This window comes from Pararge aegeria, chromosome 15, assembly GCF_905163445.1.
Source record: "Pararge aegeria chromosome 15, ilParAegt1.1, whole genome shotgun sequence".
NCBI classification, from domain to species: Eukaryota; Metazoa; Arthropoda; class Insecta; order Lepidoptera; family Nymphalidae; genus Pararge; species Pararge aegeria.
The window spans coordinates 13,023,125-13,035,546 of record NC_053194.1 but is presented as its reverse complement, the minus strand read 5'-3'; the positions used below and the strand labels follow the sequence as shown (position 1 = coordinate 13,035,546).

The 12,422-nt window shown below is 34.5% G+C and overlaps 1 protein-coding gene across 1 annotated transcript; it reads left to right on the top strand.

Annotated features, from left to right (window-relative positions):
• The first annotated feature begins 939 nt into the window (after positions 1 to 939).
• LOC120630058 (circadian clock-controlled protein daywake-like) lies at positions 940 to 12,063 on the top strand. The gene is made up of 5 exons (XM_039899189.1): positions 940 to 1,041; positions 6,767 to 6,986; positions 9,199 to 9,332; positions 10,247 to 10,402; positions 10,914 to 12,063. Exons 1-5 carry the CDS (start codon positions 975 to 977, stop codon positions 11,063 to 11,065), a joined length of 729 nt encoding a protein of 242 aa, XP_039755123.1. The 5' UTR covers positions 940 to 974; the 3' UTR covers positions 11,066 to 12,063.
• The last annotated feature ends 359 nt before the right edge of the window (positions 12,064 to 12,422 follow it).

The window sequence follows — 12,422 nt, the reverse complement described above, 5'->3', positions numbered from 1 at the left end:
AGTGGGCCGGTAATGGCTAAATGGTAAATGATATGATGATAATGATGAACAATAATAATTATTTTATACTTACTATTATTTACAAATACACGAGTTAATGTGTAGTTGCATTTTTTGTTTTAAGATTGTTGTGATTAGAAAACCGAAGTTATACTTGGCCTTCACATATCCTCTAAAATATTAATTTTGACTTATTTTGTTATTTAACAATTGTGTAATTATAATTCGTTCCTATGAAATATGTGATTTGCACATTAATAATTTAGTTGACTGTTATGGTAGGTATATTTATGAAAACTTGTAATATACCTTTTGTCAAAAATGTTAGCAAATAATTGTTTTTTAAGCTAACAACACTAAACTGTGTACTCCGTTACATTCCCTTTGTGACAATTTTGATAGGTCTTAGTACCTACCCAATTTAAAAAAGACTTTGTATTGACGGGTGTGGACAGCGCAAATTTCCTAACCTCGGAAATCCATTTTCTGACCGGATCCAGGAATCCAAACCAAAAGTGGTAGAGCTTTTTATGACAGAGCTCATCCGGGGAAGTCCTTCTTCGACCGTCCTTTTTTCGACAGTCAAGCAGCATTATCATTTATACAGCTACAGTCCAGAGGGCGTGGTTACCAGTGACACACATGAGCATTAACTCCCTGGGCATCAGCTTAATGGATTTGGTAGTACGTATTCCTAGCAAACCTTTCTCTATTTATGGGTGTCGGTTTACCATTTACCTTATGCTTGGTCTGCAAATTATTACGATACAAACGCACTGAGAATCCAATTTTTTTTTAAACTGAATTCCCATTCGACATGTTCATAGGTAGGCAGTATCTACGGAACCAGCCACCCGAGTTTGATAATACGCATAGCTGGTATATATTAATTTGAATCATATATATTTACACCGTCAGTTTCCTCGTTCAGAACAAATTCGAGCAGCTGTCGAGTGGACACGAACGTTCGCATCATGTTTCACAAATATACGTTTTTGTTGTTCGCACTTTACTGTTTGTGTAGCGACGGTGTTTTATCAAGTAAGTTTTAAGTTTTGTAATTTGTTGCGACTATAATATAGGCTTTCAATTATAAATATGATTTCTGTAACGAATAAAAATTCATAAAATATTAAATGGCCCAATCAAGCTTAACTGTAACTCAGTCTCATATTTAAATAGATAGAAAAGTATTAATAAACAAAACTTTGTTTAAAATAGATAGACATTCCATCTACTACTTTTGAAATTTTATAAACACTAATGTTTTTTTTAACTAGAGTCAAATTATAAACCTTATTAACTAAACTTTTTTTCAATAGGGCTGTTCTTTTAAAAATAATAACTCATTTTCTATTCCTCGAGAATAGTATTATTTTAAATAAAAGATAACCTTTGTCTTTTTTGTACCCCTAACAAAGCGTATGCGGAGAGTCTCATCATAATCGGTTGAACATTTTAGGCGTGTGCGTATTAAGGTTTGCGACAACACTCTAAGAACAACGAAAGTCTTACTGGCATTTTTTTATATATAATAGAGTAAAAAATAGTAGATTGTGCAACTACAAAGTAATCCATTTAATCCGAGATGTTTAATCCATTGTGCCGAAAGCAAGATATTTCAGTCCAGGATAAAATGGGTTTTATTAAAAGTTACACTCTGTTTTACACTTTGATTGCAAAGGAGTAACATTTTGTAAATAAAATAAATTATTTCTAATAACGCGTCTCGTTTGTTTTTTTAACGGGACTATATTTCACATTAATATACACTTGCCATACTATGTTTGGTTATTTACGTGGATTAGAGGTTTTTTTTAAAAAGAAAACAAGATAATTCATCCACAAAAAATTACCAAACAACTTTATAGCACGGTGTATGTTTTACAATTATAACTCGAAAAAATTCAAAATTCATTTATTTCAAGTAGGCCCAGTTTGTAAGCACTTTTGAAACGTCAAGTCAGTCTGTTTGTAGTGATTCTACCACCGGTTCGGAGGGCAGCTTCCACTGACAAGAGACAACAAGAAACTCAGCAGATAATAAGATAGATTTAAAAAAAAAAAAAATTAGGTACATATAATTTCAATGATTTCCCCACAATCGCTCATTAGCGCAGCACGCAGACTAAAAATACCATAGTCCATGGACAACAATGATTATGGGCCATATAGGTAGTTCATGCGTCAAGTTATGATGCTTTTCTTGTTAATATTAATCTATTATATGTTTCTTATATCCACATACCAGAACCAAATGATATCTATAAAAAGAAGATAGACAACAATTGATTACTGTTGTCCATGAACCATGTTCATTGTTCGTCGGGAAATCATGAATACATGAAGTTGTTTCTTTTTATCTATTATTAATTTGTTATTACTGTTGTAGGCGTGTTGTCTTCATTTGTACTTTTTTTCTTTTTTATAATTACACCTCTGATGAGAGTAAGTATTTAATATTATTTAAATAGGCGAACATTTTAATTGTATTTTTTATGTACGTATATAGTAAAAGTATAAAAAAGCCCAATATTCTTTTTTTGACACTTTTATACAATCTCAACAGAAAAAGTAAAGGGGCGCGAGATATTTTAATAATTTATCCGAGTTTTAGCTATTGGAAATAATTAATATCATTCATAGTATTTTTATAGCAATTAAAATAGAAAGCATTACTTAAACTCGTTCATAAAACCCGTTTTATCCTTCACTTAAGCATTAACTTTTGACCCGACCTGGAAATCAAACCTAAGACCACGAGCAAATTGCCCTGCAATCGAAATGATAAGCAGTGTATAAAAATCGGTCATACAACTCGTACACTTAAATATCAACCCTTGGTCGGGAAGGGGTAGAAACTTCTGGGATAAAATGGGTTTCTGCCCTTGTTGAACAATCGAAGTCTTATATTTTGTGGATATATACTCCATCGGTGCGGAAAGTTTAATTTTTCGCAATAGTCTTTTTTACTTTTCCCCGAGTATAGGTTTAATATAACTGCAACACTCCCTAACAGGTTAACCCGCTTCCATCTTAGACTGCGTCATCACTTACCACCAGGTGAGATTGTAGTTATGAGTAGGTTGTAGTGTAATAAAAAACAAAGCTTTTTTGTTTCGTGGTTTGATACACATGCGGAACTGTCATTTTTACACAAGTTTTGCCCCTGGGCTGCATCGCAAGCCTCTAAACTTGTGTCAAATGACATTACTTTCCGGACTGGCGTCAAAATGTACCAATTTTAGTCAACGTTAGGATTGTTTTTATAGAACCTACATTTAAGGTAGTATAAAAACTTTTTTTTTTGTTCTCGAAAGTTTTGTTCTGAACCCTCTCCATGCGAATCTTGCTTGTTTTTGTCTATTTTGGGTTTTTTGCCCCACTGTAAGTATATGTTTTTTAAAATCTTAAGTTTTTTGGAGACAAGAAGAAAAACTAAAATACCTGTTGTAGTTATGTTTCGCTCGATACTTAAAGTAAACAAGTAGTAACTAATAGTTAGGTTTATTAAAATATAAAATAATTAAAAAAATAATTTACACCGGTCGGTAGGTTTACAACAATGTGTTTCTTTGTTTTAGTTATTAAACTCAACCCAACTTAAAAATAAAGATTAGGTCATAACCATTTATTCGATGGCATGATGGCGCGTACTACAGCCTTATCTGATGCTAAGTGATGCTACATATTGTATTACAGATGTGCGATTATTGACACCTTTTTGCCCGCGGCTTCGCTCACTTTAAGTTAAATTTGCTGTAATTAAAATAAGTTAAATTGTTAAATACGTGTTTCAAACCTCCATGTGGTCCCGTTTGGGAATAGATGTTTTATAATCCCTTAATAGATAATATCGACGTTATAATAATGTATTATTTTTATGCCCAGTCCATCCAGTTGTTTGAGCTATACGTTGATTGAACAGTCTCTTTTATATAATATAAACAGATGATTTGTTTTGCCATCTGCCATCCACTTTGGCGATAAAGTCCCTACAAAAAGGTAGACTTGGCTATGGAAATTAAGCTAAATTTGCTATACTCCGCGAACAGCAGTAGAATCTGTATGATGTAAATTATAATTTCTTCAGTCCGTATACTATACATCCTCAGGGGATGTTTAATTTACGATGCATAGCAAATTAAGCTTAATTTTCAAAATAATTTATGGATTTCCGCAAAGTAACGCCTGCTTCTATCCAAGCAGACTTGGCTTTCAAAAGCGCTTACTTGATATTTAAATTTTAATGAATTTGTATTAAGAATTGTTTTTCCTGCATCATATCATACATAGCCGGCCGATTGACGGCCGATTGGCGCAGTTTGCAGCGACCCTGCTTTCTGAGTCCAAGGCCGTGGGTTCGATTCCCACAACTGGAAAATGTTTGTGTGATGAGAATGAATGTTTTTCAGTGTCTGGGTGTTTATATTGCGTTTTCTAAGTATTTATGTATATTATTTATAAAAATATTTAACAGTCATCTTAGTGCCCATAACAGAAGCTACCCTTACTTTGGGGCTAGATAGCGATGTGTGTGTTGTTTTATTTATTTATTTATTTATTTATTTATTAGGTTCACCAACAGATTATACACTGAAACGAGCTTAGGAACTACAAAATTGAGAAACATAAAGTTGTAGTGTAAACCCAATTACTGGCAAACCGGCATGCGTATCTGAAAAAACAAACACACAAGTGCAGGTTCGCAAGTTTACAATAATATTATTGTTGTAACGAAGGAAACACTGTAAGATGAAGTTAAAAACAGGAAACAAAAACATAACTTAAATTAAAACAAAACAGAAATGTACGTGGCAATTATCTACTAGCTGTACTAATATATTGTTGCAGAATTGTTTTGTATTGCTGAAGAGAACATGAGTGGATGTCGGCACGAGTAGCTTGGAATAGCTTGTTGTGCTCTCGGCAAATCCTAGCCAGGATACTGTGAGCGCCCAAATTAGTTCTATACAACTTGCCAACGAACGGTTTGAAGTTACCGAGGCGCGCATTTTTACGCGGAACAGTAAATTTAATTTTGGTCAAAATATTTGGACAGTTGATTGAATTATTTAAAATTTTGTAGAGAAATACTTGATCGGATACCCAACGACGACTTTCTAATGAAGTTAATTTAAAGAAGTTTAATCTTTCGCTATATGAGGTTAAAACTAATTTTTTTTTTTGATGAACTGACAACAAGAAAAGAAAACGTTTTTGGATTCTTTCAATCCTTATAATAGGATCCTTATATAGTGGATTCCAAATGCTGGAGCAATACTCTAAGAGACCCCGAATTAATGCAAAGTAGACGGTTTTGAGAGCCAGACAAGAATTGAATGTTTTACAATTTCGCCAAACAAACCAAAGTAATTTGTAGCATTTACTGATTAATTGATTTATGTGTGTATTGAATGACAATTTTTTATCCAAAATAACACCTAGGTCTCTAACAGTATACACCTCGTCAAGCAACAGATTATTAAGATAATAAGAAGATTGAAGAGGCATGCGTTTTTTTTGTAAATTTAATATGTTGGCATTTTTTAATATTAAGAGGCAATTTATTTTTAACAAAATTCAAAATTCAAAATTCAAAATTCATTTATTTCAAGTAGGCCTAATATAAGCACTTTTGAAACGTCAAGTTATTATAACAGACCACGTATAACAGACCAGTTTGATATGCTATTTAAGTCATTTTGAAAAGAATCAGAGTCTAAAGGAGTTTTTATAGCTTTATTGTTGTAATATATTTATTTATTTATTTATAGGAATAACTTTTAATACTAAGATACTTATTACTATTATTTGTCTTAAGTTTAAAAGGATCTCACTCAGATGAATGTTCGGATAATTAGTTCTCTTAGCCCGAAAAAACTGTCATAGTTTTAAGGCATCTTCTGCTTCGCCATCGTCGTTAGCTTTTCTCTATAAATCCATAAAATCCTATAACTCATAACATATACAATTCACGTATACATGACACATCACACATTTATAGTTTCTTATTGACATGATAAATATATTTTCTGCACTTAACATAAAATCTGATAATGTGTTTATTTACAAGCGATGAGACAATTCGCATGCTTTTACGTTTATTTCTTTTTCATTAACTGTTTTTATTTTACCTACTCGTTTTATTAATGCGGAAGTATGTCTGTTTGTTTGTTTGTTAGATAACTACGTCCAGCTCAGCCGTTTAACGAATCTTGATAAAATTCGGCTACTGAAACTGCTGGTAAAAGTTGCTCACGGATTTAATAAAATAGCACTTCTTACCTACACATTGATTGGCTGCATAACCTATCTTTGTAAAGTTCATAGAAGTAGTTTCGGAATTCATTTATCTCAAGTAGGCCTACTTTATAAGCAATTTTAAAACGTCAAGTATGTCTTTTTTATACTAGATAGACATAGACTTGCGCTTTACAACTATCATGCCCGATGTAAAGCAATAATGCGGTCTAAGTTGGGGCGCGCTTGCCTAGAAAATGCCTATTCACTCTTGCCTTGAAGGCATTCAAGTTGTATGAATCAGGAAGCACCGAAGCCGGAAGAGACCGAAGCGGAGAGCGTTCCAAGCTTTTTGTAGTGACTCGACCACCGAAGAAGAGCCGGCAAGAAACTCAGTAGTTTCTCTTTTCCAACATCAACATTCACAATCATTATAGTTTGTATCCTGAAGACGGTCATAGGATTTTATCCCAGTAAAACTAAGATTAGATAAGCGTTAAAGTTAAACAATTATATTTTTCAGATAGTCTACTAGCCCCATGCAAAATCGAAGATGCTGCATGCATTCAAAAATCGGTGCAGGCTGCAGCACCAAAAATAATCACGGGCATTCCGGAACTAGGAATAGAGAGTTCGGACCCTCTGTTCCTTGAAAGGATCGAAGGAGACCTGTCAATCCTGAAATATAAATTCTTTAATACTACTATTACTGGTTACAAGGACTGCCAAATTAGCAATATTATGTGAGTATTTAGAGTGCGGTGACGGCAGATCGACAGGGGTATTACGTATCTTGCGACAGGCGTAAATCTTGCAATCACTGCTGTCAAATGTCACTTTTCCATACAATAGATAAACAAAAAGTGACGTTTGACAGGAGTGATTGCCAGATTTACGCCTGTAAGTAATCAACCTGCGGAATACAGCTCACACTCCTTTTGCCTATTCCCGTGGGTGTCGTACGAGGGATTAAAGGAATATAACGGAGAGCGGACAGCAGCGTCATCCGTGCTAGTACTACTAATATCTACTGCGAACGCCAACCCGTCTGCCCAGCGTGGTGATTATGGGCAAACCACCCCTTTGGGAGAGTTCTGTTAAAGGCTGATATAAGGAACCCTAAAAACTCGTAGACTTCATCCAGCCTAGGTCTTTTACAGTGGTACAAATTGAAAGCCTTAAGACGGGCGAGATTCGATAATTATTCTCAGAGTAATTCAAGGCCAGTAACCTGTTTTCAACTGATGCTTAAACTGATTTGGCGCGTAGTTTCCTTAAGCAAGTCCATAAGCCTATATAAAGGCTTCTGTTTGGCATTGACCATAATTTGCTATGTATCTATAGGTACTTAAAGTTATAAAGAGGAATAATTTTTTTGTTTGTTTGTATCCAGTGGCGTGCATAAAGGTTATGCACAGGGTATGCAGATAATATTAAATGATGAAATTCTCCATTACGAGTTATACAACACTTAAGGATAGGCATTGTAAGAGATATTAAAAAGCCTACCATTAAGTATTTATAAATCTTACTGGAGATTTTCTTCATTTCGTATCATCTGCTTACCCTGTGCATACCTCTATACACGCCACTGAATTGTACCCAATACTCTCCGAAAGTACGAGACCGAATTGAACTATTTCTTCGTCAAAAGAAAGCTAAACTATAATAAGTATTAATTAACAAAGTAGCAACCTTTTGCCTATAAAATTAATGATGTAAGATGTGTTTATTTATAACGTGGCGCCCGCTGAGAAAACTTTTGACGAAAATTGTGTGGTACACGAATAAAGTACTCACTAGTTACAAGAAAGTTTATTAAATCACCCGTGGAAAAGTTCGCAGTATAAATTCTCATTGATATAAATAGTTTAAAATCAACAGTATTTATGTAACAGTAAAATACACTTTAATTCATTCAATTGGACATTTCTGTAGAAGCTATCAGTTTTAGGATAACACCTAAAGAAAGCAGTTATTATTAGAGATACAGTAATAAAGTAATTATATAAAGTAATTGAAAAAGTTATTTTTATGAACTACTAAAAATAAGAACTTTAAAATATCTATAGAACTACCTTAACCTTACTTACTTACATAATCTTAGTTAAATGTCAGACATCTCCCAAATAAACTGTTCCTGCGGGATGCTTTTAAAACATAAACAAACGCCGACGAAGTCTAATATATAGCAATAGAATAGCTAGTATTATATTATACGCGTCCGCAGGTATATATAAATAAATACCTGTGATGGTGTATAAAAATTCTAAAGATTGTATATATGGCATTAAAACCGTTTTACATTTTATCTCATCTCTCTGCTTAAGGTCTAACCAGGTCGGCATCTTAAACATTTCACTTCGTATATACTAGTGAGTTTTTGCCCAGTCTAATACGTATAGTCCCCCAGGCAAAAATGAAGGGTGGGTGCTATAGGTCTGACGTGTCTGTAAGTGTGCGTGTGTGAATGTGTGTATGTGTCTCGTCACCGATGAGATGGACGGACCAAATGAAGGATGCAATCGAGACTCCTCTACATGAATGCTCAAGAAAAGCAACCGTTAGTGAAGAGTGGTGACGGATTGTAAAGCGAGCCGCAACACCCAGATGACGACCACGACCAGTCTGTCAAGACAAGAAGAACTGTTTGTGTGTATGTTTGTAGGTATGTGTGTGTGTGTGTATGTATGTGTGTGTAATATTTTGTTTTTTTTTGTTTGAGCGATGAATTAGCCGGGAGTGTTTTAGCTATGTTGAATGAATATTTTTCGCAACTGCTTCAATACGGGTATCAAATGAAATGGCTACACCAGTCGAATACATGCATTTTGAAAAATTTCAAATCCTAGGTAGCCGCCACCACAAAAAGCGCTTTAATTTTTTTCCTATCTCCTTAAATCAAATGAAAAGCACTGACATTGTTTTTTTAATTTTTAATTATTATACTTTCAGAATAAGTCCGGATCTCACAAACGTACACTTTGAGCTCAACTGTCCGACACTGAAGATGAGCGGACTATACGACATCAACGGACGCCTCATTATATTACCCGTGGAGGGCAATGGGGACTTCTTTCTTACTACAGGTACTTATTCTTTTTCTTAGATATATATAGCCCACCAACTCGCATTGGTGCAGCGTGATGTGTGGGTATGCTCTTCACCCTGTCTCCTTTAAAGCTTGTGCAATAAAGCCGCCTTCGCATGTCTACATTGTTTACTGTTTCATTCATGTTTCTTTTCCTATATGTATGTTACACGTGCAATAAAGTTTTTCTTATTTTTCTTCTTCTTCTTCTTTTTGTGCCCAACAGTGCCGCACTGCTAGTGTTAATTTACTGATGACGATGATGAGACTGCCACTTGACCACAATCTCATCTGATGAGGTATCAATGGGACCTAAGACTATAGCCAAATAGCGTGTAAGCGTGTCCCACTGTAATGTGGACCTTTGAGAAAGTAGATCGAAACTGCAATGCAACACGCAAGAAACATTTTTTATCCACGTTTCTGATACGTGCCGCTAAGATGTGGAACGCCCTCCCGGCAACTGTGTTTCCTGCCACGTATAATTTGAGTATCTTCAAGGCTAGAGTGAATAGGCTTTTTCTAGGCAAGCGTGCTCCAAACTAGACTTCATCATTGCTTTCTAACGGGCATGATTGTCGTCAAACGCTGGCCTATCGTTAATAAAAAAAAAAATGTTTCCTACTAGATGTGGCTACAGTCGCTACAGGATATGATGCAAAAGGCATATACTAATTTCTGCATTGACAGTAGGAGAGCCGTAGCTTAATTGATTAAACCGCTCAGGCCGCGATTGCCAGAGAGTCGCCGGTTCAAATCCAGTAGGTTCCGATAATTTTTCTTCGCATTTTAAATTTATAAAATTCATAATTCCTCCAAGGTAAAAACATGAATAAAAAGTATAAAATTATAAATCATTTAATTTCATTCATCATTGATTCCATTCAATCATTATAATTGTTTTAATTACAGGCAAATACAACATTCTTGTTGACTCGGAGTTAAAGATACAGCCCGGTACAGATGGAAAGTCGCACTTGTCTATCAAAAACTTTAAATTGAAATGCACTGCAAAGTCGCCCATCATATTCGACTTCAGGAACCTTTTCAACGGACAAAAGGATTTATGTGAGTACTTTTACGCCTCAATTTAAGATTCTCAGATCGAATATTAAGCCTATTCGTACAGAATTCTGAAGTTGAGTGCATACTCAAGAAAAACAAAACAAACTTAACTTGATTTGTTATGTGCTAAACACATATAAATCTTTAAATAGATAACAGATTGGCAGTCGTTCTGGTACCTAAACATTGGCGTGCACTTCATTCATATATAAAAGCACTGCCTACCCACTTTTTTATTTAAATTATTGTGTAGAAGGATTCTATCCAATCATTTTCATGTTAATTTCTGCTTGCTAAAACTCTAGTCAAAATGTACATGTAATTGTATCCGTATATAAAAATAAATCGCATATTGGTTTCGCAATTGCGATTCGCAATAATGCTTAGGGTTTTGCATCGGATGGCATGATTAATTTCAAAGACTATTTCAATCTCCATTGCTTTTTTTGAAATAGTTGTGATAGGTTTATTTAAATTAATTAAAAAAATATTAAATTAAATTTTATTCTTACAGCGGACGCAGTGCACAAATTCGCGAATGAGTCCTGGGACGAAGTTTCCAAGCTAGTTCAAGACCCAGTTTTCTACGCCTGCATGAACAAAATCATAAAGCACGTCAACAAATACCTTAAAACTGTACCACTAGAGGACTTTAAACTCAACTAAAGAACTTCAGACAATCGAAAACAAAATTTCAATTTCTTACTCATTTATTTCAGTGAATGAAAAACTCTTCTTCTGGCGCACGGGTTCTTATATTTAGTTAAATGTTAGCTTAATTCTGCGTTATACCGCTACTGAATAGATTTCCGCCGAAAGCCGACGATAGAAACGGTAGTTTGGACTTCTGACTATTGTCTCGCAGCACAAAACAAGGAGAGATAGAAGCTGAAATTAGGTGATTTTTTGTCGGAGTTTGGACGACTACTTTAAGACTAAGAGTCCCGAATGGGCATTAAAACTAGTCTAGCTATCTGCGACAAAATTCACGTAGGCTCCACCCTTAATTACATATATTATGAAAATTTAGCTTAATTTGCTATTCTCCGCAAAAAATAGGAGAATCTGTATGGTGTATTTTATTATTTCTTCCATCTTAATACTCCAAAGTCCACACCAAACAGATCTTTGGCAATGTATCTACGCACGTTTCGCTCCGAAACCAGAGCATTCTCAGGAGCTTAATTTGCTTACTTAGCAAAATTAAGCTTAATTTTTATAATACGAAATTCCATTATAGACATTCTGAAAAGTAACGCCTGCTTCTATCCAATTGTCAATTAGGTACACATTCAAAATAAACTGTAATAGTTTAATTTCTTAAGAATAAAGTGAAAAATTATTCTCAAATTTAGTTCAGCATACTTCAGAAGTTAGGCGGCTCGTAAATAGGTTTCGGCCGGAAAAGATGATAAAATCCGACCAATAATTTGATTAGGCATCAATATAATATGCTAATTGCAGCGATGATAATATACTACGATGTATTGCGATAATTTGTCCGGTGTAGGTGATAATGGTGATATATATTAAAAGTGTGATAGGGTGGTATATATCAACGACCCAAAGACAATTAAAGCAATGTGATACAGATTTATATATATTACTTTTATATCTAAATATAGTAAAATGTATTTTCATTACAACCAAATAATAAAATGATATAGCCATGATGCCTATTTATTTTTTTACTTTTATTTCTCTATTACTTAGTGAGATTTTGTACCTACGTTTACTTAATCAATCACGTCAAAGTTAACTACAATTTGTATGGAATCTAAAGAGCGCCTTTTAGTTACAATATTGTCTCTCTGGACACGAAATTTACTTCTTCGTAAGTTGTGATGCAGTCTAAGATGTTAGCGGGCTAATCTGTTAGGAGTATCGCAGTTATAGTAAACTCATAGTCCTCATTGGTTTCTACAAAACGTTAAATAACTAGACATCTTTGGTGGAGGCTTTGGCCTTAGCTAGTTACCAACCTACCGACAAAGGCGTGCCGCTAAGCGATTTAGTGTTCCGG

Bases quoted from the DNA above. Each gene is read 5' to 3' on its own strand.
- LOC120630058 (XM_039899189.1), top strand. From the start codon at position 975: ATGTTTCACAAATATACGTTTTTGTTGTTCGCACTTTACTGTTTGTGT. The intron at 9,333-10,246 runs GTACTTATTCTT...TTTTAATTACAG, and splicing joins GGACTTCTTTCTTACTACAG to GCAAATACAACATTCTTGTT. The intron at 10,403-10,913 runs GTGAGTACTTTT...TTATTCTTACAG, and splicing joins CAACGGACAAAAGGATTTAT to CGGACGCAGTGCACAAATTC.